The sequence below is a fragment of the Cebus imitator genome, unplaced genomic scaffold (genome assembly GCF_001604975.1).
Source record: "Cebus imitator isolate Cc_AM_T3 unplaced genomic scaffold, Cebus_imitator-1.0 Scaffold228, whole genome shotgun sequence".
Lineage (NCBI taxonomy): Eukaryota > Metazoa > Chordata > Mammalia > Primates > Cebidae > Cebus > Cebus imitator.
The window spans coordinates 1,707,390-1,732,697 of record NW_016107543.1 but is presented as its reverse complement, the minus strand read 5'-3'; the positions used below and the strand labels follow the sequence as shown (position 1 = coordinate 1,732,697).

The 25,308-nt window shown below is 56.7% G+C and overlaps 1 protein-coding gene and 1 long non-coding RNA gene across 5 annotated transcripts; one reads left to right on the top strand and one right to left on the bottom strand.

The window, feature by feature from the left end:
• Positions 1-124: 124 nt before the first annotated feature.
• Positions 125-24,651, bottom strand: MLLT6 (MLLT6, PHD finger containing). Of its 4 annotated transcripts, none has more exons than XM_017497227.2 (20): positions 24,188-24,651; positions 22,908-22,987; positions 22,394-22,448; positions 22,062-22,171; positions 20,439-20,542; positions 20,129-20,222; positions 17,744-17,917; positions 16,345-16,443; positions 13,367-13,592; positions 12,229-12,843; positions 11,594-11,775; positions 11,255-11,363; positions 9,638-9,704; positions 9,326-9,471; positions 8,656-8,853; positions 8,478-8,566; positions 7,028-7,377; positions 6,492-6,582; positions 4,810-5,166; positions 125-4,244 (listed from the first exon to the last, which is right to left on the bottom strand). In XM_017497227.2, the coding sequence occupies exons 1-20, from the start codon at positions 24,294-24,296 to the stop codon at positions 4,203-4,205; spliced, it is 3,297 nt and encodes a 1,098-aa protein (XP_017352716.1). In that variant the 5' UTR covers positions 24,297-24,651; the 3' UTR covers positions 125-4,202. The 4 variants fall into 4 exon arrangements, with proteins under 4 accessions (XP_017352716.1, XP_017352718.1, XP_017352717.1 ...); XM_017497229.2 differs by having other exon boundaries at positions 13,454-13,592; positions 24,188-24,442; XM_017497228.2 differs by having other exon boundaries at positions 17,744-17,914; positions 24,188-24,442.
• On the top strand, positions 8,775-10,135 carry LOC108281594. The gene is made up of 3 exons (XR_001816042.2): positions 8,775-9,100; positions 9,621-9,772; positions 9,930-10,135. It is a non-coding gene; the product is annotated as an uncharacterized LOC108281594 (long non-coding RNA).
• Positions 24,652-25,308: the final 657 nt, after the last annotated feature.

Below are 25,308 nucleotides of genomic sequence, written 5' to 3'. Positions count from 1 at the left end.
GTGCGCGCACTGCCTCTATGACTGCCAACAGAAGGGTCGCAGCCCACGCCCTCCCACCGTCCAGCAGTTGGCACCCGTCTCCTGTCCCCTTCCATAAAGCCAGACCACACAGGGGCTCTTTGGATTTTTTTTTTTTGCAAAACATTCTTTTATTAAAAGAACAAGTGCTGTTTACGAACTGCCCTTCGTACAAATAACATCCGTTATACAAAGATACAAGATCCGGGTTATGCACAATTCCAGGCTTGGAGGTGGCAGGGGGGCATCGCCTTTGGGCTGAGGATATCAAGGTTTTAGAAAGAATGAAAAAGGAGCCCCTGGGTTTGCAATCTGTGGCTTCCCCTCCCTGCTCCCTAGGAAGGGTCTGCTACATGGAAACAGGCTGGGATGGAAAGGGGGCGGGACGGGAACAGGGGTGGGGTCTCCAGTCCTACCACCCAAGTCCCAAGTGGAGCTAGAGAAAGTGAACAAAGGGGAATGAGGGTACCCCTCAGTTCCCAAGTTTTCAGTAGATCAAGACAAAGTGGTCGGGAGCGAATCACACTCTCAGTCTGGGTCGACACAGGGCAGAGAGCCGAGGCCACTTCGCCCACCTTCCTCAGAATTCCCAGTTGAAGTTACCCCACTCCTAGGCACCTCTCCCCAGGAAGAGAACTGGATGCAAACTGCCTACCCCTAACTGGCCCGCGGCACACTAAGGAAGATGCTAGGAGCTGGCAGGAGCACCTGTGCCTTTGGAAACCTGTCTGCATTTCCAATTTGGGGAAGAAGTGTGGAGGTTGCCCTTTCTTGGAGCTCGCCCCTGGCTTGGGCTCCTCTCATTTCTCTAGACCCTTCCCAAGAGTCTAGGGCAAGCACCTCCCTAGAACTCAGTATGAAGGGAATGGGCAGCCTCAAGGTCAGGACACCGTGAGGCAGCGGCAGACCCAGGAGCCTGAGGGGAAAAACCCACAAATAGGAAAAACAAACCCAGACAGTCCTTAAAGTGTCACTGTCCATGGAGAGGATCCACCAGCTCTGAACTAAAACAGTCAGGGCCACACAGACACCCTCCCACCTAGGCACAGCCCTGCACTCACACCCAGTGTCACACACACAGGGACAGCCAGCCAGCCCTGTGGAGACTGTGCCATGGGGCAGGAGGCCACAGACTTGAGGGCTGGTCCTGGCCCTGCCACTGAGCCCCCTGCCTCTTCTAGGCTTGGAGCTGTCATCTGTGATGGGAAGAGCTGACTGAAACGATCCCTAAAGACAGGTCCCTTCAGTGCTGTCATGCACCAGTTGTGACCCCACAGCAGGCACTGCCCCCATATGTATACCCACTCACACGTCCTCGCCAAGGGTGGGAACACCTGACTTTGCATGCTCCGCACTCACACGTCCTCGCCGAGGGTGGGAACACTTCACTCTCATGCGTTTTCAAACTCTGCTTCCGCTCTGCAAACCACATCCTTCCCCTCCCCTAGACAAATAGATCTACAAATCTGGGTCTCTTCCCACCCCTTCCACCATCCAAAGTCACTCTTGAAAAAGGGACTGAGGTTACAAGAGGCACGGGGAGGGGGTTACTGCCATGCCCCTGCACTGGCATCCTGCTCCTCCTGAAGCTTTTGAGACCTTTCCCATTGAAGCTCCCTCAGAAGAAAATGCCACTTCTCTCCTGAGAGACTGGTGGAAAGGAGAAGAGGGCCGTACCAATTCATACCCAGCCTGGGCCCTGTCTCCAAATCTACCTGACCCGCCACAGTAGCCCAGCCTGAGAAATGCAAGCGGCTTGGGAAAGTTGGAGAACAGACACTTGGAGATGAGAACCCCAGGCTTTGGGTTGGGTTGACGGAGGGAAGAAGTGTTCTGAGTGGGGGTGGGGGGTCTTGGTTTCGGTGCACAGAACTCTTCAACATGGCAACCTTGGAGTAGATGTACTTCCCTTCCCTTCCCATCCAGAGAGACATTAAATCTTGCTCTAAGTGGGCCAGCCTTGGGCAAGGGTGTGGGTGTGAAAGAGCAATTTCTCAAAGAATCTATGAAAGTTACTTTTTTTTTTTTTTTTGAGACAGAATCTCACTCTGTTGCCCAGGCTGGAGTACACTGGCACAATCTTGGCTCACTGCAACCTCGGCCTCCCAGGTTCAAGCAATTCTTGTGCCTCAGCCTCCCAAGTAGCTGAGATTACAGGCGTGCATCATCACACCTGGCTAATTTTTATATTTTAGTAGAGATGAGGTTTCACCATGTTGGCCAGGCTGGTCTGGAACTCCTGACCTCAGGTGATCCACCCACCTCAGCCTCCCAAAGTGCTGGGATTACAGGCGTGAGGTACCGTGCCCAGCCTGAAGTTTACTTTTCTTTTCGGTGGTTTGGGGCAGGGAGTTACAGAGCTTAATAGATTAAAATGAATAAAATGCTGAATTCTATCATTTCTTTCTAACATATTTAGCATTAATAGAAAGTATTTCTGAGGTCATCACAACTGCCTCCCCTTCCCCCAAGCCCTTTGCAAGTGCCTAAGAAATTGCCTCTGAAGGATTCCCACCCCCTCCATTATCAGCTCCCTAACATCTTACAAAGTCTTATCAACAGGAATATTAATATTATTTTCAGTATCAGAAAAAAAAAAACAGTTGAGCAGCACAGGCAAAAATATATCTGCACTACGTTTCTGTCATTGCCAAAAATATACACATCTTCTTTTATTTAAAAAAAAAAAGAACCCAACAACAAAAACCCAAACAGAAACACACACAGAAAAATCCACACATGCAAAGAGACTGACAAGGCAGGAGCCTGGGAAGCGGGCAGCGCCTACCCTGGGCTCCAACCCCAGTGCAACCGAAACAGGACACAGGCTTTGCCTCGCCTCTCGCCTCTCTTCTGACTGTCCACTCAGCCTGTGCCAAAGGCCAGGGCAGGCGGAGACTCTTTTAAGGTGAGAAGTGCCCAGGACACCCTGGGAAATAGCTGGTGGGTGAGGGACAGCTGTTAGCTCAGCTTAGTGGCTCCCCTGGTTGGTGGGGGTGGGGTGCAGGAGGCAGGCTGGTTAATTCTGGGAGGGAGGCTTTTGCTAAAAGCAGTGGCATTTTCCCCCGTTACCTCCTCCCCCAAGCCCTGGGGCTCCCCTTGTGCCAGGGAAGGACCAAGCTATCAGTGGGGTAGGGGGCCCTAAGGGGGCCCTGAGACCATGTGGGGTCAGGGGAGGGAAGGCAGGATATTACCCTGATTCAAAGCCCCAAGCCCTCAGGGACTCTCCAATATTGGAGTACTGCTCTGGTTTTTGTTAAGCATTCATGCCCCAGAGAGGGACCAAAGTTGGTGAGGTGGGGAGCGTGCAAATAAGCTGGGAGCTCCCCTCTCTGGCGCTGCTTCAGTGACCACTGCACCTATCCCTACCCCAGGTCCAGGGGGAGAGAGGCAGGCAGGCAGGCAGGCAGGCAGACACACACGCACGCACACACGCACTCTCTCACACAACACACACTGAATCAGGCAGCTCCATCTCCCCACCCTCGGCACTCCTAAGTCCAATAGTGCAAACAAAGGGCGGGGCACCAAGCAAGGCCGGGTGCCTCCCCGCACCTGCCCTCTCCTCCTCATCACCTGGGCCCCAAGAGGTTGAGGGCTGAGTGTGATGCTGTCCTGCCCCTTCTCCAGCCCCCGCCATCCGTGGGCTCTTACAAGCTCAGCTTGTGCCCCTGCGCTGGGAGGGAGGGATGGCAAGAAAAAGTCCAAAGGGTCCCTTCTGCCATCTGCCCGAGCTGGGAAGAAACTGCAGGTAAAGTGGGTCCAGCCCTTCTTCCATAAAAGATTTCCCCTCGGGGACAGGCCCAGGGCCTCTCGCTCCACTTCTCCCCATTCAAGTGCTGATCCATTTCATGTGACAGGTCCAACGAACCCCTACTTCTGCCATAGCCCCTTTGCTCTCACGGACCCCCCAAACATCTGCTGGGGGTGGAGCTCCTAGGCGGGCTTGCCTGTCCTTCCTCTGAGCCTCACAAAGCGGACAGCGCAGAAAGGGAAGGGGGCCAGATGGAAGGGGCTCCCCTCCAGTCTCAGTCCTCGGCACCAGGAGCTCCCCACACTCCCTGGACCTCAGCACTGGGTCAAGGCTCTCCAGCGTCTGGGCGCAGGTGCCTGCTCCAGGGTAGGACCCCTCAGGCCAGGATCTGCTCCCTCCACTTAGGGGGTCAGGAGGGGTGAGGGTGGATTTAGCCTTTTTCCTGGTTGGCTGAGGCTCCTTTGTCAGCGGTCTGGAAAGAGAGGGAGGGAGGCTGGGCGTGTGGGAAGTGTCAGGTCTAACCCCCAGATGAGAACAGCCTCCTGGGCCAAGAAAGCTGCCGTGGGGTGCTGAAGCCGGGCCAGTGGAAGCCTCTGGCCTGGGCTCTGAGGAGTGCGCAGGGCTGTGAAAACCACCCTGCAGAGGAGCGCCGGGTTGCATGGGTATGTGCCAGTCAAGGCTTGTGCCCTCACGGGGAGGAGGGAGAGCCTTTCTGACATTGGCCTATCCAGAGGGTCATCATTTTCTAATTGGTCTGCTCAGAAACAAAATGGCCTTTTCAAATTGGTCCTCCCAGAGGAAGGCTGTTTTCTAATTGGTCCTTTTCCTCTTAGCCCATGCTTCGACTGGATCTTTCCTGGCTCTGCAGGAGGGCACCCATGTGCCAGGAGAGGCCCTGGCTTCTGAGGCAGGGCACTTCGCTGACCTAGGGACTGTTTCTTTCACCCTGTGGAGGCACCTGATGATAAGCCTTCTGACAATCTATCTCTGCCTAGCCCTCAGAGGGGAGACAGGAAGTTCCCGGGCCCCTTACTCACCCCTCCTTTGGGGCCACCACCACTGCCATCTGCCCCCGACAGGCTGAGGAAGGGGTTGGTCTGGGCAGTGAGGACTGGAGGTCCGCCTGCTGCTGCCACTGCTGCAGCTGCAGCTGCTGCAGCCATGAGACTTGTGTTGTTGCCAAGTGAGGGAGCCACTAGGGCTCCGGCGGGCAGCAGGGGTGGAGCAGACGCCGTGGGCAGCAGGCCAGGGGTGCCCGCAGACAGCAGCGGGGTGGAGCTTCCTGCCAGCAGGCTGGCCATGGGCAGCTGGGAGCCCCCGGCCATCTGCAGGCGCTGCAGCTCCCGTTTCTGCTGGATCTGCTGGATCATCTGGTAGACAACAGTCTGGTGTTCCTGCAAGGGGGCCAGACTGCTTGTTGGGCAACAGTCCCAGGGATCTCTTCCCTGCTGCTGCCTGCCCTGCTTGGCTGGGCCCCCACCCCATCACACTGGAACCAGGAGCCAAGAGGCCTCTAAGACAGTCAGGGTACTCAGCCTCGGTCTCCCCACCTAGACAAGAAAATGGTTGCACACCATTGGTGTTTGCCAGCTGGGGCACTGCCCACCAAGAGCAGGGTATTTAACACCTCTGGCCCTGCCCACTGATTCACCCCTCAGCTGCCAAGACAACCACAGACACCCCCAAGTTGAAAAACAATAGGCTAATAATTTTCTTTTTTTTGAGACTGAGTCTTGCTGTGTCACCCAGACTGGAGTACAGTGGTGCGATCTTGGCTGACTGGAACCTCCACCTCCCAGGCTCAAGCAATTCTCATGCCTCAGCCTCCCGAGTAGCTGGATTACAGGCTCCTGCCACCACACATCTAATTTTTGTATTTTTAGTGGAGACGGGGTTTCCCCAAAACTATTGACTAGGTCAATAGTTTTCAATTTGCCGAGCATGGTGGCTCATGCCTGGAATCCTGGCACTTTGGGAGGCCAAGGCAGGCATGACCTGAGGTCAGGAGTTCAAGACCAGCCTGACCAATCTGGCGAAACCCCGTCTCTACTGAAAATACAAAAATTATTAAATGTGTTCAAGGAGATTATAGTAAGATGAATGCATCCAATAAAAAAAATACAAAAATTAGCCAGGCGTAGTGGCGGGTGCCTGTAATCCCAGCTGCTCAGGAGGCTGAGGCAGGAGAATCACTTGAACCCAGGAGGCAGAGGTTGCCGTGAGCCAAGATCATGCCATTGCACTCCAGCCTGGGCAACAGAGTGAGACTCAGTCTCAAAAAAAAAAAAAAAAAGTAAAACTCCTTTTCTCCAAAGGTAGTTTCAGCCGACCTGACATGGGATAAACCAAAGAAGCTGCTCTGGTTGAGAGTGGTGTCACCTGCGCAGCCACTTAGACCCTGGAGTTTCCCCTGAACGTCCTTGGGGCTGGGACTGAAATGCTCAGGACTAAGGACTTGCTGGCCTCCAGGGTCTCTCAGCAGGATGTGACCTGGGGTTTACAGCAGGCCTTCCTCAATGCCCAGGGGACCCTGGGCATGATCTTATCCCCTTACCTCCCATGGACACCCCACAGGTCCCAGCCCCAGTCCCACAGGCCCAGCCTGGAGCTTCCCCTCCCTCTCTCTGCTCCTGCCCTCTCCCAGCTGGCCCAGATCCTCTGAGATGAACCTTCCAGGCAGACCAAGAGGCACCTGAGGCAGGGAAGGGAGGAGCATTACCGGGGTCAGCTGCGGGGAGGCCAGGAGCTGCTGGAGTTGCTGGAGCTGCTGCTCTTGCTGCTGAAAGAGTTGTCTCTGCTGCTCTGTAAGGCTGAGGTGGGAATGGGGTGGGGGGACAACACACAGATCATGGCGGAGGGCCAGGGAAACACTCCTGCTCCCACTCCCAAGTCCCCAGACTCCATCAGACCCCAGGGAAGCAAGGCAGGGATGTGCGATCTTAGAGCACTGTGCTCAGGGGGTGCAGCAGGAGGGATACAGGTCTGATTTGGAAGAACTGTCTCAGAAGGAAATCCTGGAGTAAAGAACAGGAAGTAAACAGCTCTTTTGTCCCCGGGGAGCTACCGTCCAGAGGACACTCATGTCTAACAGTCTGTGGAGTCCCTAGAGGCCAAGAGGTGACTAGGATTATATATCCTGTGAGACCAGAGGTCATTTTTCCTTTTAGGGATTGTGGGTGTTGTGGGGAGCATCCCTCCCTTACCAGAGCCAGCCCCCCACCCTGTTCCCTTTCCCAGGGCTGAGCTCTCCCTCACCTGTTGAGACAGCCTGGCAGCTGCAGCGTGGGGGCCCCGCCAGCCTGGCTCAAGCTTGCAGGGTTGGGGGCAGCGGCCCCATTCAACCCCCCAAGGAGCCCATTGAGGGGCAGGCCCCCACTGCCTGCCAGCCCCCCCAACAGCCCCTCAGCCATGGGCATGGCCCCCAGCCCCGCTGCCCCTGGTGCCCGGCCCAACCCGTTCTGCGGCTGGGGCGGGAGTGGGGCAGGGGCCCCAGGCAGGGCCAGGGGCAGAGTGGCAGGGCTCTGCTGGAGCAGGGGCAGCGGTGGGGGCGTGCTGTGGAAGGACAGCGACGAGCTGCTGCGGCTCGGGCAGCCTGAGTGTGGGTCCTGGGGAGGGAGGGGAAGGGAGGGGTCAGAGGGCCAGCATGAGCTTTCTGGCCCCTGGCCCAGCACCCACCAGCATTCTCACAGAGCACAGCAACCCCCACTTCACCCCCAGGCACCCCTGGAAGAAGCAGGGTCCAGGGATGAGAGCTAAGAATCCAAACTGTCTTCACAAATCATGTTTCCTGACCCCCTCCTGGGCGCCCAGTGCCTCTCGTCATCCTCATTTAATAATGGACAATGATGATGGTGCTGACCATCTGGTGAACCAGATCCTGGGCTAAGGGCTTGACCTGTGCTATTTTGCTATTCTCATTTTATGGGTAAAGCCATTGATTCTGCACAGGTTAAGTAACTCTGTAGGCAAAAGTACTACAGCCGAAGTGAAAGCCTCAGGTTCAAACCCCATGTCCACGATTCAACAGCTTGGGTGACCTTGGGTTCAACCTGTCTTAGTTTACTCATTCATAAGCTGGGGGATAACAGTAGTACCTATTCCATAAGCTTACGATGAAGACTAAGTGAATGCTTTAAAAAATCTCAGCACAGGGCATGACAAAGGGCAAGTGTGCAATTAATGCTGGTTATTATTATGATTACTACTGCCCAAGTCACACAGTTAATAAATGGCAGAGAGAGAACAAGAACCCAGTTTGTTGGATTCCAGTAATAACCACAACACAACAATAGCAACTGCTATTCCAACCACCACCAATTACACAGGGATTATTTTGCATGAGGCGATATAATAATCCCTTGACAAATACTTCTCCAAGAGGCCTTCCCTAACCACTTGCTATCCACAGAAGCAGCCATCAATTTCTCTCCACCCTAACATGTCTCCCAGTTGGTAATTACTCCTTTTTTGCTTGGGGTAGCCTATCTCAGAAGCAGCACTGTGCCAGTTTTGCTCACTGATTGCTTAGCCTGGCACTAAGTGGGCACCTCATAAATATTACTTGATTAAGGGAGGAATGAATGGATCAATCAATTGCTCAGCCAATCACTTCACTGCCCAGCCGCCAATAGCTGCAGGGTAGAGATGGGACCAGAAGAGCCTTGAGTTCCCCCCTCCTTCCTGCCCCGCTCCTCGCAGTGCCCACCTCAGAAGAAGTGGACAGCGAGTTGTCCAGGCCGAGGCTGCTCTTTCCCGGAGGGCTCTTGCTGGTGCTCAAGGAGTCGCTGCTGCCGGCTGCGGGAGGGATGTTATCGGCTGCAGTCAAGGCCAGTCCGAACTGCATGGCAGGGGCCTCTCTCCCGGGCTGGGTGGGATCCTCTCACCTTGGGGAGGCAGGCCATAGGGCCCAGGGACAGGGCCGTTGGCGGCAGGCAGGGCAGCAGGCAGGGCAGGGAAGGGCACAGAGAGCTGCACGTTGAGAATCTGCAGCCGCTCCTTCTTGGCCGTCAGGCTCAGGATCTGCTCTTGCAGCCGCTGGTTTTCCTTCTGCAGCGCGTGCAGCGCTTTCAGCATCTCCACGACTGCGGAGACAGCGACGAGCCTGAGGCCCGGGCGAGGAGGGGCGGGGCCAGGGTACCTGAGGAGGGGCCTGGAAGGGAGTCAGGGCTCAGCCCTCAAAAAGGAGGTGGCATCCTAAGGAGGGGCACAGGTGAGCTCTGAGAAGAGAGGCGGGGCCTGGGGAGCCACGGGTGTGAGGACCAGGGGTGAAGCCTGACGCTGACGTCGAGGCCACAGGGATCAGGAAAGAAGGGCGGAAATTGCGGTTTAGTAAGGTCGGGGCCCGGAGGCCAAGACGGCCAAAGGTGGGGCGCAGACGGGCCAGGGCCGGTAGCGTGGCCCGGCTGGGATGAGAGGTGAGGCCCGGGGTGGCAGAGAGTCAAGGCTGAGGCAGGGCTTAGGGGCGGAACCTTAAAGAAGCCTGGGGACCTCGGGGAGAAAGGTGACATTTGGGACCCTAGGACAGGCGTTCCAACCGGTGCCACCCCTCCTCACTGTTGACGCCAGCTTCCCCGTCGCCCTGTTTCTCTAGCAGCTGCTCCATGTTAGTCGTCCCTGGGGCCGCCGGGTCTAACTGGCCGCCCCCGCAGGGTGCAGAGGCTGTCTGGTCGAAGAGTGCGGGAAGGCTGCTGATGGGGGACCTGCGGCCAGAGGGAACCTGGGCTCAGCTGACCCGACCACTCCGGGCTTCTCCGTCCCTTCCCCCGTACCCCCAAGGGGTTCCAACCCGCGCCCTCCTCTCTGCCCCTCCTCCCTCGGATGTCCCTCCTGCCCCCAGCCCCTCCTCCAGGCCGCCCCTTCCCTCACATGGAAGACAGACTCTCCTGGGGGGAGGTCCCCCGACACCGGAAGCTGCAGTCCTCCAGGTCTGGCTCTTGGAAGAAGGGAAGACTGGGATCAGCGGGGAGGAGTGCTCGCTGCCTCAGGGTCAGTGCCCCCGAGGTGGGTCTGGGATCGGGACCTCACCGCAGATCCCCTTCCCCAAGAATTTCCAACCCCAGACTGGCGGTTCAAGGCCAGGGCTGAGGGCCCTGGCTTGGAAACCCTGCCCCTGGGAGGCAAACAAACTCCGGGCGTCTGCTCTCTTTTCCTCCTCTAGGCTGAAGGCACCACTGGCTTCTTTCAGATCCTCCACCCAATTCCTTTCCTGGGATCTTCAGAGTTATAGAAATTTAAGGTCAAGACAGACCTGGATTAAACTTAAACCTGACACCAACTTGTGTGACCCTGGGCTCTTTCCTAACCAGCCTCTCTGAAGTGACTGTTATTAAGATTAAAAGAAGGTAATAAGTGTGTTCAGCTGAAGGGTTTAGCTAGCATGTGGCAAGCCCTTAATGACTGCGGCTATTATCATAATTAGCTCTGTATGGCTTTTTGCTTTCATCAGATCCCTAATCAGGAGGCAAAACTCTTCCTTGGGCCACAGAATCCTGATCTGAGTTTTAACAAATATATCACCCTACTCTGTCATTCTCAAACGTCGAGTCCTATTTGTCCCCTTTAAGAAGGCTTACCTGAGCCGACAGCCTGGCTGTAAGCCCTGCCTCCCAGCCTGACAGGTGGTCTCCCTGCACCAATCAGCTCTTTGGGGCTGGGTTGACTCTCCAGGGAGAGGGCGGGGAGCTTGTGGCCCGCCCCCTTAACTCCTAAATACCCAGAGAGGTTGGGCCCTTCGTAAGCGCTGATCCCAGGGACACACTAAGAGGCCAACGGGGAGGCTACACTATACCGGTGAAAGCACTGGGCTTGGAGTCGGGAGACCAGAATCTGAGCTTTGGCTCTGCCATTCCCTGCCTTGAGCGAGTCTTCCATCTCTGCCTTTTTCTTCTGTGAGATGGAGCAGTAACTGCCCGGCCCTGCCTTCTCATTGGGTTCTAATGTGAAAGCGTACTCTGGTTTGCTGTGTGTGGATTTTTTTTTTTTTAAGAGACAGATTCTCCCTATGTTGCCCAGGCTTGTTTTCTAAGTAGCTGGGATTACAGGTGGCAGGCACTGCGCAGGGGTTTTGTTTTGAGACGGAGTCTTGTCACCCAGGCTGGAGTGCAATGGCGGGATCTCAGCTCACTGCAACCTCCGCCTCCCGGCTTCAAGCAATTCTACTGCCTCAGCCTCCTGAGTAGCTGGGATTACAGGCGCCCACCACCACGCCCAGCTAATTTTTGTATTTTTAGTAGAGACAGACGGGGTTGCACCATGTTGGCCAGGCTGGTCTCCAACTCCTGATCTCAGGTGATCCGCCCACCTCCCAAAGTGCTGGATTACAGGCATGAGCCACCACACCCAGCCTGTTTGTTTTTGCAGGGAGGGCAATGGCCAGAGGGAGGGGGAAGCCATAAAGCTCTCCCATCCTTTTTGGGGTCACATGCAAGTGATGGGTATTAGACCTTTGGGAAGGGGAGGTGGGGGGGTCAGAGATTCACATACCTGTGTGGCTGCTCTCGGCTTGGGGGAGGAGGGGGTTAACGGCACCCATGGGGGTTCCAAAGACGTGGGTGGAAGGGAGGCTAAAGGTAGAGCCAGCCAGAGAAAACACCTGAGGGAGGGAGGCAGAAGGCAGCCTGGCCATTAGTCTTGGATCTAGGCACAACTGTGTGTACTGGGATGCAGGGGGCCAGGCGTGCTGGGGAGCAGAGTGGACCAGAGCCCGGAGGGAGGTCTGGTGGCAAAAGCCCAGTTGCTCCAATTCCCATGGAAGGCTGGGGTCCACTGCCAGTCTTTCCCCAATCTGCCCAGGGAAGGAAGAGGCCAGGAGTCAGGTCTCACCTGAGTGGTGGAGATAGAAGCAGAGGAGGAGGGGAGGGTGCTGGTGAACGGGGAACGGCTGAGGCGGGGCAGGGCTGAGGTCCCTGGGGGCCCCAGCAGGCTGGAGGAGAGGGGGGTGCTGCAGACAGCCCGAAGCATCCCACCACTGTGGGAGATGGGGTCCTTATTACTGGTGTAGATGCCTGCAGGCACAAGAAGGACAGAGGGAAGCACACGATTACCCTCCACCTCTGATTCCTCCTCAGCCAGGTGGCTGCAACAGCCCCTCCCCAGCTAGAGCGACCCCAGAATCTGGCTACACACCCCAGTCTAACCCTCTTGCTGCAAAGATGTCACTTTTTGCCTCGGTGACATCTGTTTGCTGCGTCTGCTTGTTAAACTGCCCTGCACAGGGCTGGGAATTCCTAGCTTTTCTAATCTCCTTCCCAAAACTTGGTAAAACCTGCTGGTAATATGCCCCCAATCCTTTCCACTCCAGCCATGCACAGGGGGATGTCTTGGAGGTGACTGACACCTCCTTACTCTATCTTTTGGAGCAATATCCATCCCATTTCCTTCTAAGTGCATGTGTAACCTCTGTTCCTCACTAGACTGGCTGGGCCCTGAAATGCCGTCCATCCCCAGGGGTCACTAACCTGCCCCTAGCAAGGGGGACTCCAGGCTCAGGCTGGGCAAGCTCCCAGAAGGCCCAAAGGTTCGGGAGGCCAGACCTCCCAGGCCAGAACTGACCAGGGAGCCTCCGGAGAAGGGTGAGGCAGCAGTGGCGGTAAAGCCAGCCAGCTGGGCACTGGGCAAGGATGGGGTAGCTAGGCCCCCAGTGCCCTCCTTGTTCCGGCTGCCCTTGGGACGGCCTGGCCCATGGCGGCTCCTCTTGCTGGCTTTGTGCTTCTTCTCCTTCAGGCCTGTCTCAGGGGTCTCCTCAGCAGGCACAGGGGTGGCACTCAGCGCGGGCATCCGCTTGTGGGTGCCTGCTGAGGCCCCAGACCCCGTGACGTGTGGAGACTTATAGTCCCCAGGGGAGGGCGCCCGGGCCCGGCCTGAGCTGGAGGTGGTGGTGGAGAATCGCATGATGGGCCCAAAGCCAGAGAAAACCACCTTCTGCTCAAAAAGGTCAGCCTTGGGGGGCTCGGGGGCTGAGGGAGAAGGCGGGGCTGAAGCAGCAGGGGCTGTGGGCTTGGGGTACTTGTCCTCCTCTGGCTGTTCCAGCTTGGGGAATGCAGAAAAGTCAGGGGAGCTCTGCAGGGACGAGACTGCACAGACAGAAAACAGGGTTACAGCAGGAACCCGGATCCCCGCACTCCCTCCCACTCCCGCCTGTACTGGCGGGAGAGAGCTCTGGTCCAGGAATGGGGACGCTTGGTTTCCTGTCCCAGCTCTGCCACTGTCTGTGTCCTGGGATGAGTACCCCTGACCCCTCCAGCTTTCCCACCTGTAATAAAATGGGGGAGAGTAACTCGCACCCCACTGGCCTCACCAGATGACTGCAGCGATTAAAGGAGATAAACAGTCAATGGGGGTGCTTGAAAAATGGCACCTTGCAGCACAAATGCAAGGGATAAGAATACTGTCATGGGGTTGGCGGGGCAGCCCTCGATGGGGAGAGGAGGAGAGTTTGGAGAGGAGTCACTTGGTGGGGATCCCCCATCTTTATCCTGAACCAATGTAGAAGTAAATGAGATGCAAACCAATATGCAAAGACCCTCGCCAGAAAAGCTCAGGACAAAAGGCTGTCCCCACGCCACTCCCAGCCTCCTTCTGGACGCCCACACTCACCTGCAGGCTGGAAGGGCCCCCCAGAGGAGGAGGAGGAGGAGGAGGAGGAGGAGGAGGAGGAGGAGGCGGAGGTAAAACCGCTCACACCTTTCCCGCTGCTCAGTTTCCTCCCCTTATGACTCAGGCTATGGCTGGAAGACTTTTTCCCCTTTGAGTCCCTGCTGCTCTCAGAGGGTTCCTGCGTGCTGGCCTCGTGGTGGGAGGAAGAGGAGGCCGAGGAAGAGACCTGAAGGAGAGGAAAAGAGAAGGCTCGTCACCAGCTGCCTGGGCCTGTGCTGATCCTGGCATGGGGGTGAAGCAGGAGGGCAAAGGACCTGGCTCAACTGGGAGACCCCACAGCTAGCTTCATGAAGGGCTTCCGGGCAGGGAGTGGCTGGGAGCTCCTAGACCAGGGATATGGGGAGGCAGCTGTGGAACTCCTGGGTGTGAGGCAGAGGGGAATTCACTGAACCCAAAAAGGTGTCTGTCCTTCACCCCAGGCGGAAGTTGGAGGGTGAGGGAGAGATGAAAACAGTCCCAGAGTCTGAACTGATTTACTCATTGGTCCATTGATTCACTGAATACTTAGGCTGCCTGAGAGGGCTGGAGCTATGCTAGAAGTGGGGGGCAGAGAAGAGGACCCACAGGAGAATGGGCTTCTTCTCTGGTGTCATCCTGGAGCCCTCTGGCTGCCACCCCAAACTTCAGCCCCCTGGTCTCCCACCCATTCTCTGACCACCCATGGTCTTCCTAGACGACCTGAGATTGCACACACTAAGCATCTGCCAGGAGAGCCTATCCTTACTCTTCCTGGGAAATTTCTCATCCTTTAAAATCCAGCTTAGAAGTCCCTCTTTCCTGAAGCCTCCCTAAATACCTCAGGTACAAGGCACTCTGTCCCCTTACTTTCAGAGCCCTGTGCACACATGACCACATGTCAACAGCTGCCATTCTGCACTGAAATATTCTGTCCCATGTCTGAGGCACCAGAAACCAAGCAGAGTGGCAGGGTGGCAGCTGACAGAGCATGGGCTCTGGAGTCGGGCAGGGCAGGGTATGAGCCTGGGGGGCACTGCCCTTCACCAACATGCTTTTTTTAAAAAAAATTTTCATTTTTTGAGAGAGTTTCACTCTTGTTGCCCAGGCTGGAGTGCAGTGGCATGATCTTGGCTCACTGCAACCTCTATCTCCCTGGTTCAAACGATTCTCCTGCCTCAGCCTCCCAAGTAGTGGGGTCACAGGTACCTGCCACCACACCTGGCTAATTTTTTGTATTTTTAGTAGAGATAGGGTTTCACCATGTTGGCCAGCTGGTCTCAAACTCCTGACCTCAGGTGATCTACCTGCCTTGGCCTCCCAAAGTGCTGGGATTACAGGCGTGAGCCACCACACCCGGCCTCACCTCCATGTTATATTGTGCAATGTCTCAACCTCCACGAGTATCAGTGTCCTTACGGGGAGTACTATGCGTATGTGGTGAGTGAGAAGCAGCATGATGCCAGATACATGGTATGGGGTCAATACGTGATGAGGCGTTCCATGGCAACAACTGCAGAGACAGTACTGTGAGCTGGTGAAGAGCACAAGCCTTCAACCCAGACTGCATTTGAATCTCAACTCTACCACGTTACTCCCTGTGTGCTTTTAGGCAAATACTTAACCTTTCTGTGCCCCATGATCTTCATGTATTAAATGGGGTTTGTAAATTACCAACTTCATTAGATTATTTTGAGCATTATTGAACTAATCTCCACATGTCCTTCCATCTCCTGGTTCTAGAACACAGCCTGGCATGCTGTGAGTTTGTGCTTCAGGCTGTTGCCAGGGACGGCCCTTTTCCTCCTGGTAGCGACCAGGTATTCAGTTAATGGTACTGAACAGACTAATGCTGAAGGGAGGCTGGACAGAAACGACAGCCACCCTGCACTGCCCCTCCTGGGCGGAGTCCTGGTCTCTGTCTTCCTCTTTGTTCTTTTCAACAGCTGGAGTTCTGAAGGGAGCCAGATGTGGTTCTGAGAGCAGGGACGGAGGGTCTGGGGGGAAGGGTAGCTGAAGTGCTGGGGCGAGTAGAGGGGGATGGGCAGAGTTCTCTGGCATGTCCAAGGGACATCCAGTTACTGGAGAAACTCCCAGATCCCTGGCCATTTCTTGCCACCTGCTTGCAGGCCCCTGGAAAGGTCAGAGAGCATGAATGACAAGCTCTCCAGGTGAGCCAAGGGAAGCAGGGAGGGGAGAGGTTTACTGGGGCAGTTGCCACAGCAACATCACCCTGGAAACCTGATACCTGAGCCTCCTGCTAAGGTGCCCAGAGCTCTGCCCACTGTTTGAGGTGGGGTGGAGGTGAATGGGCACTAATGGTAACAGGAGGAAGCAGTTTTTCCACCTCCCCCCATCCTCCCTGGTTCTTTTCCCATGGGGAGGGCAGGCTGCAGGGAGCAGGAGGGCTGCTCCAGCTTGGATGAGTCATTCTCTGGCCTAGGTTAGGCCCTGCCATGGCTCATCCAGATGTTGCCCATTTCTGTGGGATGAGTGGGAGTTTCGGGGTACTGTCCAGGGGCCTGCCCCCCATGCCGCCTTGGTTAGAACTTTCAGCCCCTCCAACCAGCACCGAGTGTTATCTGGGTTGGGTGACAAGCTTTAGGTGTCCTCCTGATGGGGGTGGGCCATGTCCTCTACCTATCTCTGGGGACATGGGCCCTAGAACTTGGAGAACAGCGCTGAGTGCTGTGTCTCCACTCTCTGCAGACAATGGCCCAGGGCGGAGGCCCTCTGTCTGTACAGAGGCAGATGGGAACATGTGGCAGCCAGCACCCCAAACCCCAAATCCCATGATTGGTCAGTGATTGGTGGCCCCTTCTAGGCTGGAAGAGGGAATACAGGGTGTGGAGTGGGAGGGGAAGGTGTCCAGGTCTCCAGCTCACCAACCTCTCGTCCCTCGCCTCCCTCTCTCTGCTGCCCCAGACCCACGCACTATCCCTCCTGAGCGTGGGCAGCAGTACCTTGTCAGCAGTGGGGACCACGGGCGGGGTGAGGATGCTGGGGGGCGACTCAGGCCGCTTCTTGTGCTTCTGTTTAAGGCGTTCTTTGTCCTTCCGACTCTGGAGAGGGAGAGGTGACCAGATATTGTGCTGAGGGGTAGTCTGGGCGAGGATATACACGGCGTGTGGGTGTGGGGAGCTGAGCCCCTCTTAGGGATGGGGTTTTGTGGGCATTATCTCCCCCTGAGGAAGGATGGGGAATGGGCAGGGTAGGAGCAACTCAGGCAAGTTTCCATATGAGCCAACAGCTCCCCCCCCACTGGCTAAAAATAGCCTGTCCCATTATCACGCCAGTGCCACAAAGCACCATTCGCGAGTACACACACCTGCAAGGGTGTCCACCTGGGACACAGCTGCACAGAGGGACGAGAGCAGGGCATGCTGTACTGTGTGGCTCAAGGGAACGCTGGCATGAGCATTTACACACTAGGTGGTACACGGCTGGACCACAGAGACATGTGCAACGTGCAGGACCACGCGTCTGGGGCTCGGGGGACACTGTGATGTCATGGGGAGGACCCAGAGGACCACTAACACAGCCGCAGGGAAGTCAAGCTCCCACATCACCCTCTAGGCCCCCCCAACCTGTTTCACTTCATTAGCCCCCTCCTGCCCTCAGTGGCCTCAGAGGAAGGAAGAAGGCAGGGCAGAGACCTTGGGGGCACCTCCTAATGGCTTTTTTTTTTTTTGAGACAGAGTCCCGCTCTGTCCCCCAGGCTGGAGTGCAGTGGTATAATGTCGGCTCACTGCAACCTCCAACTCCCAGGTTTAAGCAATTCTCTTGCCTCAGCCTCCCAAGTAGCTGGGATTACAGATGACCACCACAATGCCTAGCTAATTTTTTTTGTAGTTTTTTTTTTTTTTTGAGACGGAGTTTCGCTCGTTACCCAGGCTGGAGTGCAATGGCGCAATCTCGGCTCACCGCAACCTCCGCCTCCTGGGTTCAGGCAATTCTCCTGCCTCAGCCTCCTGAGTAGCTGGGATTACAGGCACGCACCACCATGCCCAGCTAATGTTTTGTATTTTTAGTAGAGACGGGGTTTCACCATGTTGACCAGGATGGTCTCAATCTCTTGACCTCGTGATCCACCCGCCTCGGCCTCCCAAAGTGCTGGGATTACAGGCATGAGCCACCGCACCCGGCCTTTTTTATATTTTTAATAGAGGCAGGGTTTCTCCATGTTGGCCAGGCTGGTCTCAAACTCCTGACCTCAGGTGATCCACCCGCCTCGGCCTCCCAAAGTCCTGGAATTACAGGAGTGAGCCACCATGCCCAGCCATGATGGCTTCCTGAGCCATGTTTGTGAGTCTCTGAGTCCCCCTGTGGGAGTAACAACTGGGGGGCGGGGGGCGGTTCTACCTTCTTCTGGCCCCTCTCATGGTGGGTGGGGTGCTTCTCCTGCTGCGTAGATGGTGAGGTTGACCTGCTTCTCCTGCCAGAGATGAAGCCACTGCCACCTCCCCCCATGCTGCTGCTGCTGCCACCTCCTCCTCCGCCTCCTCCGCCTGCCCCGCTGCTGTGCCGGGATGTCTTCTGGGGGAGAGATTTGAGAGGAATTGTAGACCCTCCTCTCACGGACTTAGGGAACGCTTCCAGAAGGTTAGAGGATCCTGATCCTGGGGATGAGTCCCAGTGCCCCATCCATCCCTAAGAGGACCTCATGTCCTCTGTGATGCTCTGCTCAGCAGAAGGGTGTTCTCCAGCCTGAAAATCCTAGCGGGTCCCAGCCAGGTCGTCCGACGTGGAGAGTCAACCACTGAGGCCCAAAAGAGGCAAGGACGCATCTTGGCCCCCAAGAGCGCAGGTGGAGGTGAGACTGGGGCCTGTGTCTTTCACTCTCTCCATGGTGCCCTCTTGGCTGACTGAGCCCTTGTGGGGAGTCGCTGCTCCCCTGCACTCCACATCCGATCTTCCCTCCAGACGCTTGGCTCAGCTATCACTCCCTTCTCCTTTTGCCTGGCCTCTCCCCTCCACAAAACACAGTGGTTGCTCCTGTCCCTAAGGATATGCAGCCCTGAACTTGAAGAAAGCCAGAAGTAAACTTCAACACAACCCAAACCACCCTCATGCTGCCTCTCCTTCCAGTGCCTACCTCCCCATTCTCTCACTACAGACCCAGCCTGAAGGCTTCACCCTCCCTGGGCCTGGGGCTGCTCCCTCTAAGGTCACCAGCTACCTCCCAACTGCCAAATCCAGGGGCTAATTTCAGGCCTTGTCGACTGGCAGCTCCGGTGTTGGACACCGCTCCTACCCGCAGAGACTCACACCCTGCAAGGCACCCCCCTTTCGTGGCCCACGTGACCTATCCTTGTGGACACCCTGGGATTCCAGCCCCTGCCTTATAAGCCTGGGGCTGCTACTACACCCTGCCCAGGAGTCTGACATCCACCAAATCTGAATGTCTCCACGTGGCATCTCTTGCAAACCAAACCAAGCTCACTTACCCCATTCTAAGTTATCATCAAACCCTGAAACCAAGGTGACCATATAACTTATGACCCAAACCTGGACACTTTCAAAGATGAAAGAGGGGAACTATTCATAATTACACGAGGGCAGCAGGTATGAACTGGGACTATGTGGAGCAAATCAGGACATGTGTTCCCCCGACAGAAGCCAGTGGCACCCCTTGTTCATGGTACCCCCAGGTATTCAAGCTCCATTCACTCAGTGTCTAGAGCCTAGATCCTAAGTGTCACCCCCGACTCCTGCTTCTCAGCTACTCCCATGATTAGGCAAGTCTCCCTAGAAATTGTTCTAGCATCCAGCCTCACCCCTCCATCCCCCTTCTTGCAGCTGTCTCCCCGGCCACCAGCCTCAGCCCTTCTGATCCAGCCTCATAGCGGCTGCCAGGGTAATCTTCCTAAAAAACAAATCTGATCATGTTACTCTCTTGCTTACAAGCCCTACAAGCCTGTGGCTAGGGGGTAGATCCAAGCTGCCACCAACTGCTCCAGAACACCTCACAGCTTCTGGGACACACAAGTCTCTCCACGAACACAGTGCCACCCTTTCCAGCCTCTCCCTGGGCCCCTGAAGCCTGGGGTGTACCTGGAGACAAGTCGAGCTTGGGCCCTGCTTTCTCTCCTCATCTCCTGCCTCTTCCACACCAAACACCCCGTTCTCCTGCTGCTCACCCCTGCCCTTCCTCCTCTCAGGACTCTCTGTCCATGCCAGTCCCTCTGCCTGGGACTTGTTTCCCTGTTTGGCAGTTTCCCAAGGAGTTTTCAAATCAGGCTGCCTGTTCTAAATCCCATCTACCCACTGTGAGGTAAGTTACATAACCTTAGTGAGCCTTAGTTTACTCATCTGTAGAATGGAGAAAATATAGTACACCTAGTTCTTAGGGCTGGTAGAGGGACCACACAAAATAACACACGGGAAGAACTTCGTCCTGAGGCAGAGGCATAGTAAATGTTGCCTCCCACACAAACGTTGGCTCTTATTTTGATTTCCATCTCCACTCAGCTTAAACGCTACCTCTTCCTTGAAGCCTCCCAGACTGCGACAGGCAGGGTCTGAGTCCTGTCTTCTAGGACAGACTGCAGGTCCGGCTCTGATCCACATCCCTGCGGCTGTACTTTATTCCTCATCAAATGAAGAGCTCCTCTCAGGCAGGGACTGGGTTCTTCCCTCCGTCCTCCCAGCACCAGGCACTGGCCTGGTCCAGAGCCCATGTCCTCTAACCATCTAACCATCTAACCGTGGCTGGCTGAGCCCTCATGCGCTGGCAGCGGGACTCACCATCTTGCTGAAGTGGTATTTGCAGTAGCCGCAGTATTTGACGTTGTCCACCTCCAGCACTTCCTCCTCACACAGCAGGCCTGCCATCTGGGCACTAACCAGAGAGGTCAGCCTGAGACGGCTGTGGCCACAGATCAGACCAGCCACCTTCCTCCCCCGCTCCTGGACCCCTGCTGAGGTGAAGCCAAGACCATCCAAAGAAAGCACTGCCGCCATCACCAAAAAGACAGCAGCTAGGATGAGCCCCATCAGTGGCCATCCCGGACAACCCGGGGAGGGGGGTCGGGGGGGAGTGGGAAGGGGGTCTCACCAGGTGACGTGGAAAGCTTGTCGACATCCGTGGCGATTACAGGTCATGCAGGCTCCCGAGGCCGCCTTGCTCTCCCGGCCCTGCTCCTCGCAGATGTAACAGGTCTGCAGGACAGGGCGCAATCGTCCCCTCCTCCAGGGAGCCCCTGTCCTACTGACGGTCCCTAGGCCACCCCCTCCATTCCATTTTAACTCAGTGCTATCCAACAGAACTTTCTTTTTTTTGGAGTCGCTCTGTCGCCCAGGCTGGAGTGCAGTGGCGCAATCTTCTCACTGCAACCTCTGCCTCTGAGGTTCCAGCGATTCTCCTGCCTCAGTCTCCTGAGAGTCGCTGAGTACCCTCCTGAGTAGCATGGCGCCTGCCACCACGCCTGGCTAATTTTGTATCTTTATTGGAAATGAAGTTTCACTGTGTTGGCCAGGCTGGTCTCAACTGACCTCAGGTGATCCACCCGTCTTGGCCTCACAAAATGCTGGGATTACAGGCGTGAGCCACTGCGCCCAACAGAACTTTCTGCAATGATGAAAATGCTCTGTGGTCTGCACTGTCCAAGACAACTGCTAACAGTCACATGAGCTATTAGCACTTGAACTATGGCTAGTGTGACTGAGGAACTAGATTCTAAATTGTGATGGTGGTTTTTTTTTTTTTTTGAGACAGTCTCCCTCTGTTGCCCAGGCTGGAGTGCAGTGGCACCATCTCAGCTCACTGCAACCTCCTACACCTCCCGGGTTCAAGGGATTCTCCTGCCTCAACCTCCTGAGTAGCTGGGATTACAGGTGCCCACCACCATGGTCAGCTAATTTTTACATTTTTCTAGAGATAGGGTGTCATCATGTTGGCCAGGCTGTTCCCAAACTCCTGACCTCAGGTGATCCACCCGCCTCAGCCTCCCAAAGTGCTGGAATTACAGGCATGAGCCACCTCGCCCAGCCTCTATTTAATTTTAATTTATGTAGCCACCTGTAGCCGGCGGCTACTATGCTGGGTGGCACAGTCCGTGGATGGCGAGCTCTGAAAGGCCAAGGCTGGTGTCTATCTTGCTCACTGGGGAGCTTATGCCACCTCTGTGCCTCTGGGCAAGGTTTCTTCTGCCTGGAACCTGGGGGCCCTCACCATCCTGAGGCTGGCTCCTTCTCATGCCCCAGGTCTCAGTCTAAATGTCTCCTTCCTTGACCATCTGGTTTAAAGTAAGCCCCCACCAGGTCTTTATTTTAGTGTCTTATTTTCCCCACAGCACTTATCACAAATTGTGTTTACTTTATTTGCCTCTTTACTGATATTTACAATCTTTGCATCCAAGAACTTGTGTTCCATTGAGCGGGCACCACACCTGTCTTGATCAGCACAGAACAGAGTATGCCAGCGAATGAATGAATGAACTACCTGTGAGGGTCTACCCTCTGGCAGAACTACTGCAGGGGAGCCTACTATTTCACCTGAGCGCCACGGCACGAGTGTATCTGTCCACAGAAGGATGGTTCACTAACAGGTACCGACCCACCTCCCAAGTTTACTGACAGTGCTGGTTGGACAGAATCAAATTACACTAGATGAAGGCAGCGCTGGAGGAACCCATGGATGGGAGGGAACGTGTAGGGGACAAGGTGGGGGGCCGCTGACCTTGTTGAAGCGATCATGAGGCACGTACTGCAGCACGATGGGCTCCATGGTGAGCACGTTAGCAAATTGCACCTCGGGGATGTAGAGGGCACACACCACGTGTGCCCAGCCTGAGGTAGTGTGGGGGTGGCCTCAGCTTCGGATGGCAAGCTGGAGACCCCACCCCTCATGACCCCACACTGCAGACTGTCCCCTCCTCCACAGCCTTCCCATCAGATTCAAGCACCAGCCCGGGAAAGGAAACCCAGCCTCCACCCCAACCCAGTCCACTTCTGCCTTCCCAGACCCTGCTCAGGGGCCCTTGCTGATCTCAGCAGATGAACCCGACTCACCTCCATTATCAGTCCTCTTCAATGCCCCATCTTTGTGTGGGCACAGCTCACACCTCTGCCAACGCAAGGGTACATAGGGGTTGGGGGATCTGCTGAGCTGGGCCCTCCCTGAATACATTCAAGGGGTCCCAGGCTGAAATGCTAAGCTCTAGGGGCATCAGTGGGGCTACAGCAGAAACAGAATTGGCCATGAGTCGGACTGTTGAAGATGAGGAAGGCGACGTGAGATTCATTATAGTTTTCCCTCTATTTTTCAACGAGTAGAAAACTTCCCATAATAAAAAAGTTGAAACAGAAAAAAACCAAAGCCCCATGCCTGAGGTGGGGGAGAGGGAGGGATGAGTGTGAGGCAGAGATGGGGCTGGAGATAGGTGTGCAGGAAACAGGAAGTCTGTGCAGCAGGGCTAAGTCCCACCCAGCCTCAGCCTCAGACTCAGAGTCCCCTAGCTCAATCCCGGCCGCTCAGGTGTGTGGGAGGGGCCCAGGGAGTGGAGGGGGGTAGTCTGGAACTCACCACCCTGGCTGCTCGCTCCTGAGATTCACATTTCCGGCAGAACCAGGGTCCCGTTGGCACCTGAACGATGCCATAGCAAGCTGAGGGTGGGGAGGATAGTCTCTGAGCAAAGCTGTCAGCCAGTGGCTTTTCCCAGGGTAACTGGGGGAAGGCAGTGACTCCAAAAGACTAGAGCCAGTTCCAGCGGTGGGGGCTGCACCCCAGTCTGGGGGTCACACACTCAACAGCAGCCCTGCCCGACCACACAACACCAGCCTTCAGCCACACAAGCAACTACTCCAAACAGGGCGGGAAGTCTGAGTCTTTGACCTTAAACTTCCAGATGATCCTCCCCCCACGCCCTTTCTGGACTTGCTTCCCAGCGGACCAGCCATCAGAATCAAGAATAGAGAAAACCAGAGGGGACAACAGTCACGACCGTCAAACACGTTTTGTTGTTGTGGGCGGGGGGATTTCTTAAAGGGCCAGTGAGGGACGAGGCGAAGTAGGGGGTCTAGGGACCTCATCTTCTACTTCTGAGTATCACAGAATCAGGTCAAAAGTCAAGGCCGAGGGCAGGTGCAGTGCTGGAAACCGAGAGGAGCGTGGCGGGAAGAGCCCCCGGCCACAGCATTCAGGGTTGTCCCAGGAAGGGGGGGCCCGGCTGCCTGTGCCAGGCAGGCGGGAGATGCCAGCCTGCGCCCTCGGCAAGATTCCTCAAGGAGTTAACTCCCGAACCATGTGCTGCTGGGGGAAACTCCAAGCCTCCCTCTTCTCGATTCCGGCCCCCTACACAACCTCTCTCCCATCCTCAGCTCTTCCCTGGTGGATTTTAGGAGTCCCTTCTCCCCTGGGACCCTTCTCTTCCCTTGCCAAGTCCGCTCCTCCCAGTATCCGGAAGCGAGGTGGGGATGACGCCCCCCCCTTGACCTCTTCCTCCCGGAGCCGGGACCAAAATAACCGGGCGCGGGCGGGAGGGGACACCTCGCAGGTAAACATTCCCCTGGCAGCCCCGACACCGGCGCAGTGGGGCGCGGGGAGTTCACTCATTGCTTCCTAGACTCTCCCCAAACTCGCTCAACTTGGGGTGGGGGGCGCGGAACTGGAACAATAGGCAAGAAAACAATGCCTGACCCGGTCTTCCAGGACCGGGCGGGGGGAGCCCCCCACGCCTCCCTTCCCTTCAGGTGGGGTGGGGGAGGGGCACGCGAGCCCCGGGAGGTCTCCAGAGGGCGCGGCCGGGGGCGCCCCGCGCATGCCGCCCCCGGGGTCCCGCCGCCCCCCGCGGGCCACCCCCGTACCTTGGTGGACGGCCACGCTGCACGCGTGCCCATCGCAGTAGACCAGCGGGTTCTCGGCCCAGCCCCTCTCGTCCGAACATACGCAGCAGCCTCCTACCATCTCCTTCATACTCCCATGAGCTCCCTCCGGGGCTGGGGCGGGGGGCCGGCCGGCGGGGGTCGGGGGTCAGGGGGGAGGGAGGGAGCGGGGGGCCGCGCGCCTCCTCGCCCCCTCCTCCTCTTCCTCCGCCGCCGCCGCTTCTTTTCTTTGCCTCCTCCTTCCTCCTCCTCCGCGTCCTCCTCCTCCTCCTCCTCGCTCGCTCTGTCTGGCCGCCCCCCCCGCCGTGCTCTCGCCCTCATGCCCCGACGGGCCCCCCCCACAACAATGAGACTCGCGCGCTGGGCTCGCCCCCTCCGCGCCGCTCGCCCGGCTCCTAGGGCAGCCCCGCCGCCGCGCAGCCCGGGCCCGGCGGGGGAGGCGCCGAGTGGCACATCGCGGGCGCCCGCCCGCCCCGCGCCGCCCCGCGCCGCCCGCTCACGCGCCGCCCCCCCGGCCCCCCTGCCCGGCCGCGGCAGCCATGGCCGCGCGCCTCCGCTTGCTCGCTCCCGGCGCACCCGCCGCCCGCCGCCGGGTAAAGTCTTAGGTTCAGGGAACAAAGCCTGGCTTGGTAGGGAGCTTTTCGCTCATTCGCTCCGCGCTGCTTTGCCTGCTTTCTTTTTCGTTTTACGGCTCTGGGTCGTCGCTCCCGAGCCCTCCCTCTGCCCGCCCTCCCGTCTCGGGCCCCGGGTTCCCGAGTCTCCAGCCCCCTCCGCCCAAATCTTCGTCTCTGGGTGGGTTCTTCAGCCCCAGGGAAACTTGGGGGTGGAGACCGGGGTTAGGGGCGCTAGGAGGAAAGAGAGAGACGCGGGCCGTTCGCCCCCTCGCTGCTGTGTCTGGGGGTCTTTTTGGATGGGTGCTCTCGGGCCCTTTCCTCGGAGGCCACTCTGGAGGGTAGACCCTCTCGCACGCAGACATTTATTCATTCAACAGATATTTAATAAACGCTCGGTGTCAGCCTCAGGGATCGAGATCCAGTAGAGAGCAAAACATATTCCTGCCCTCGGGGAGCTTCCTGTCGGGTTCATCGACACACACGCACGCA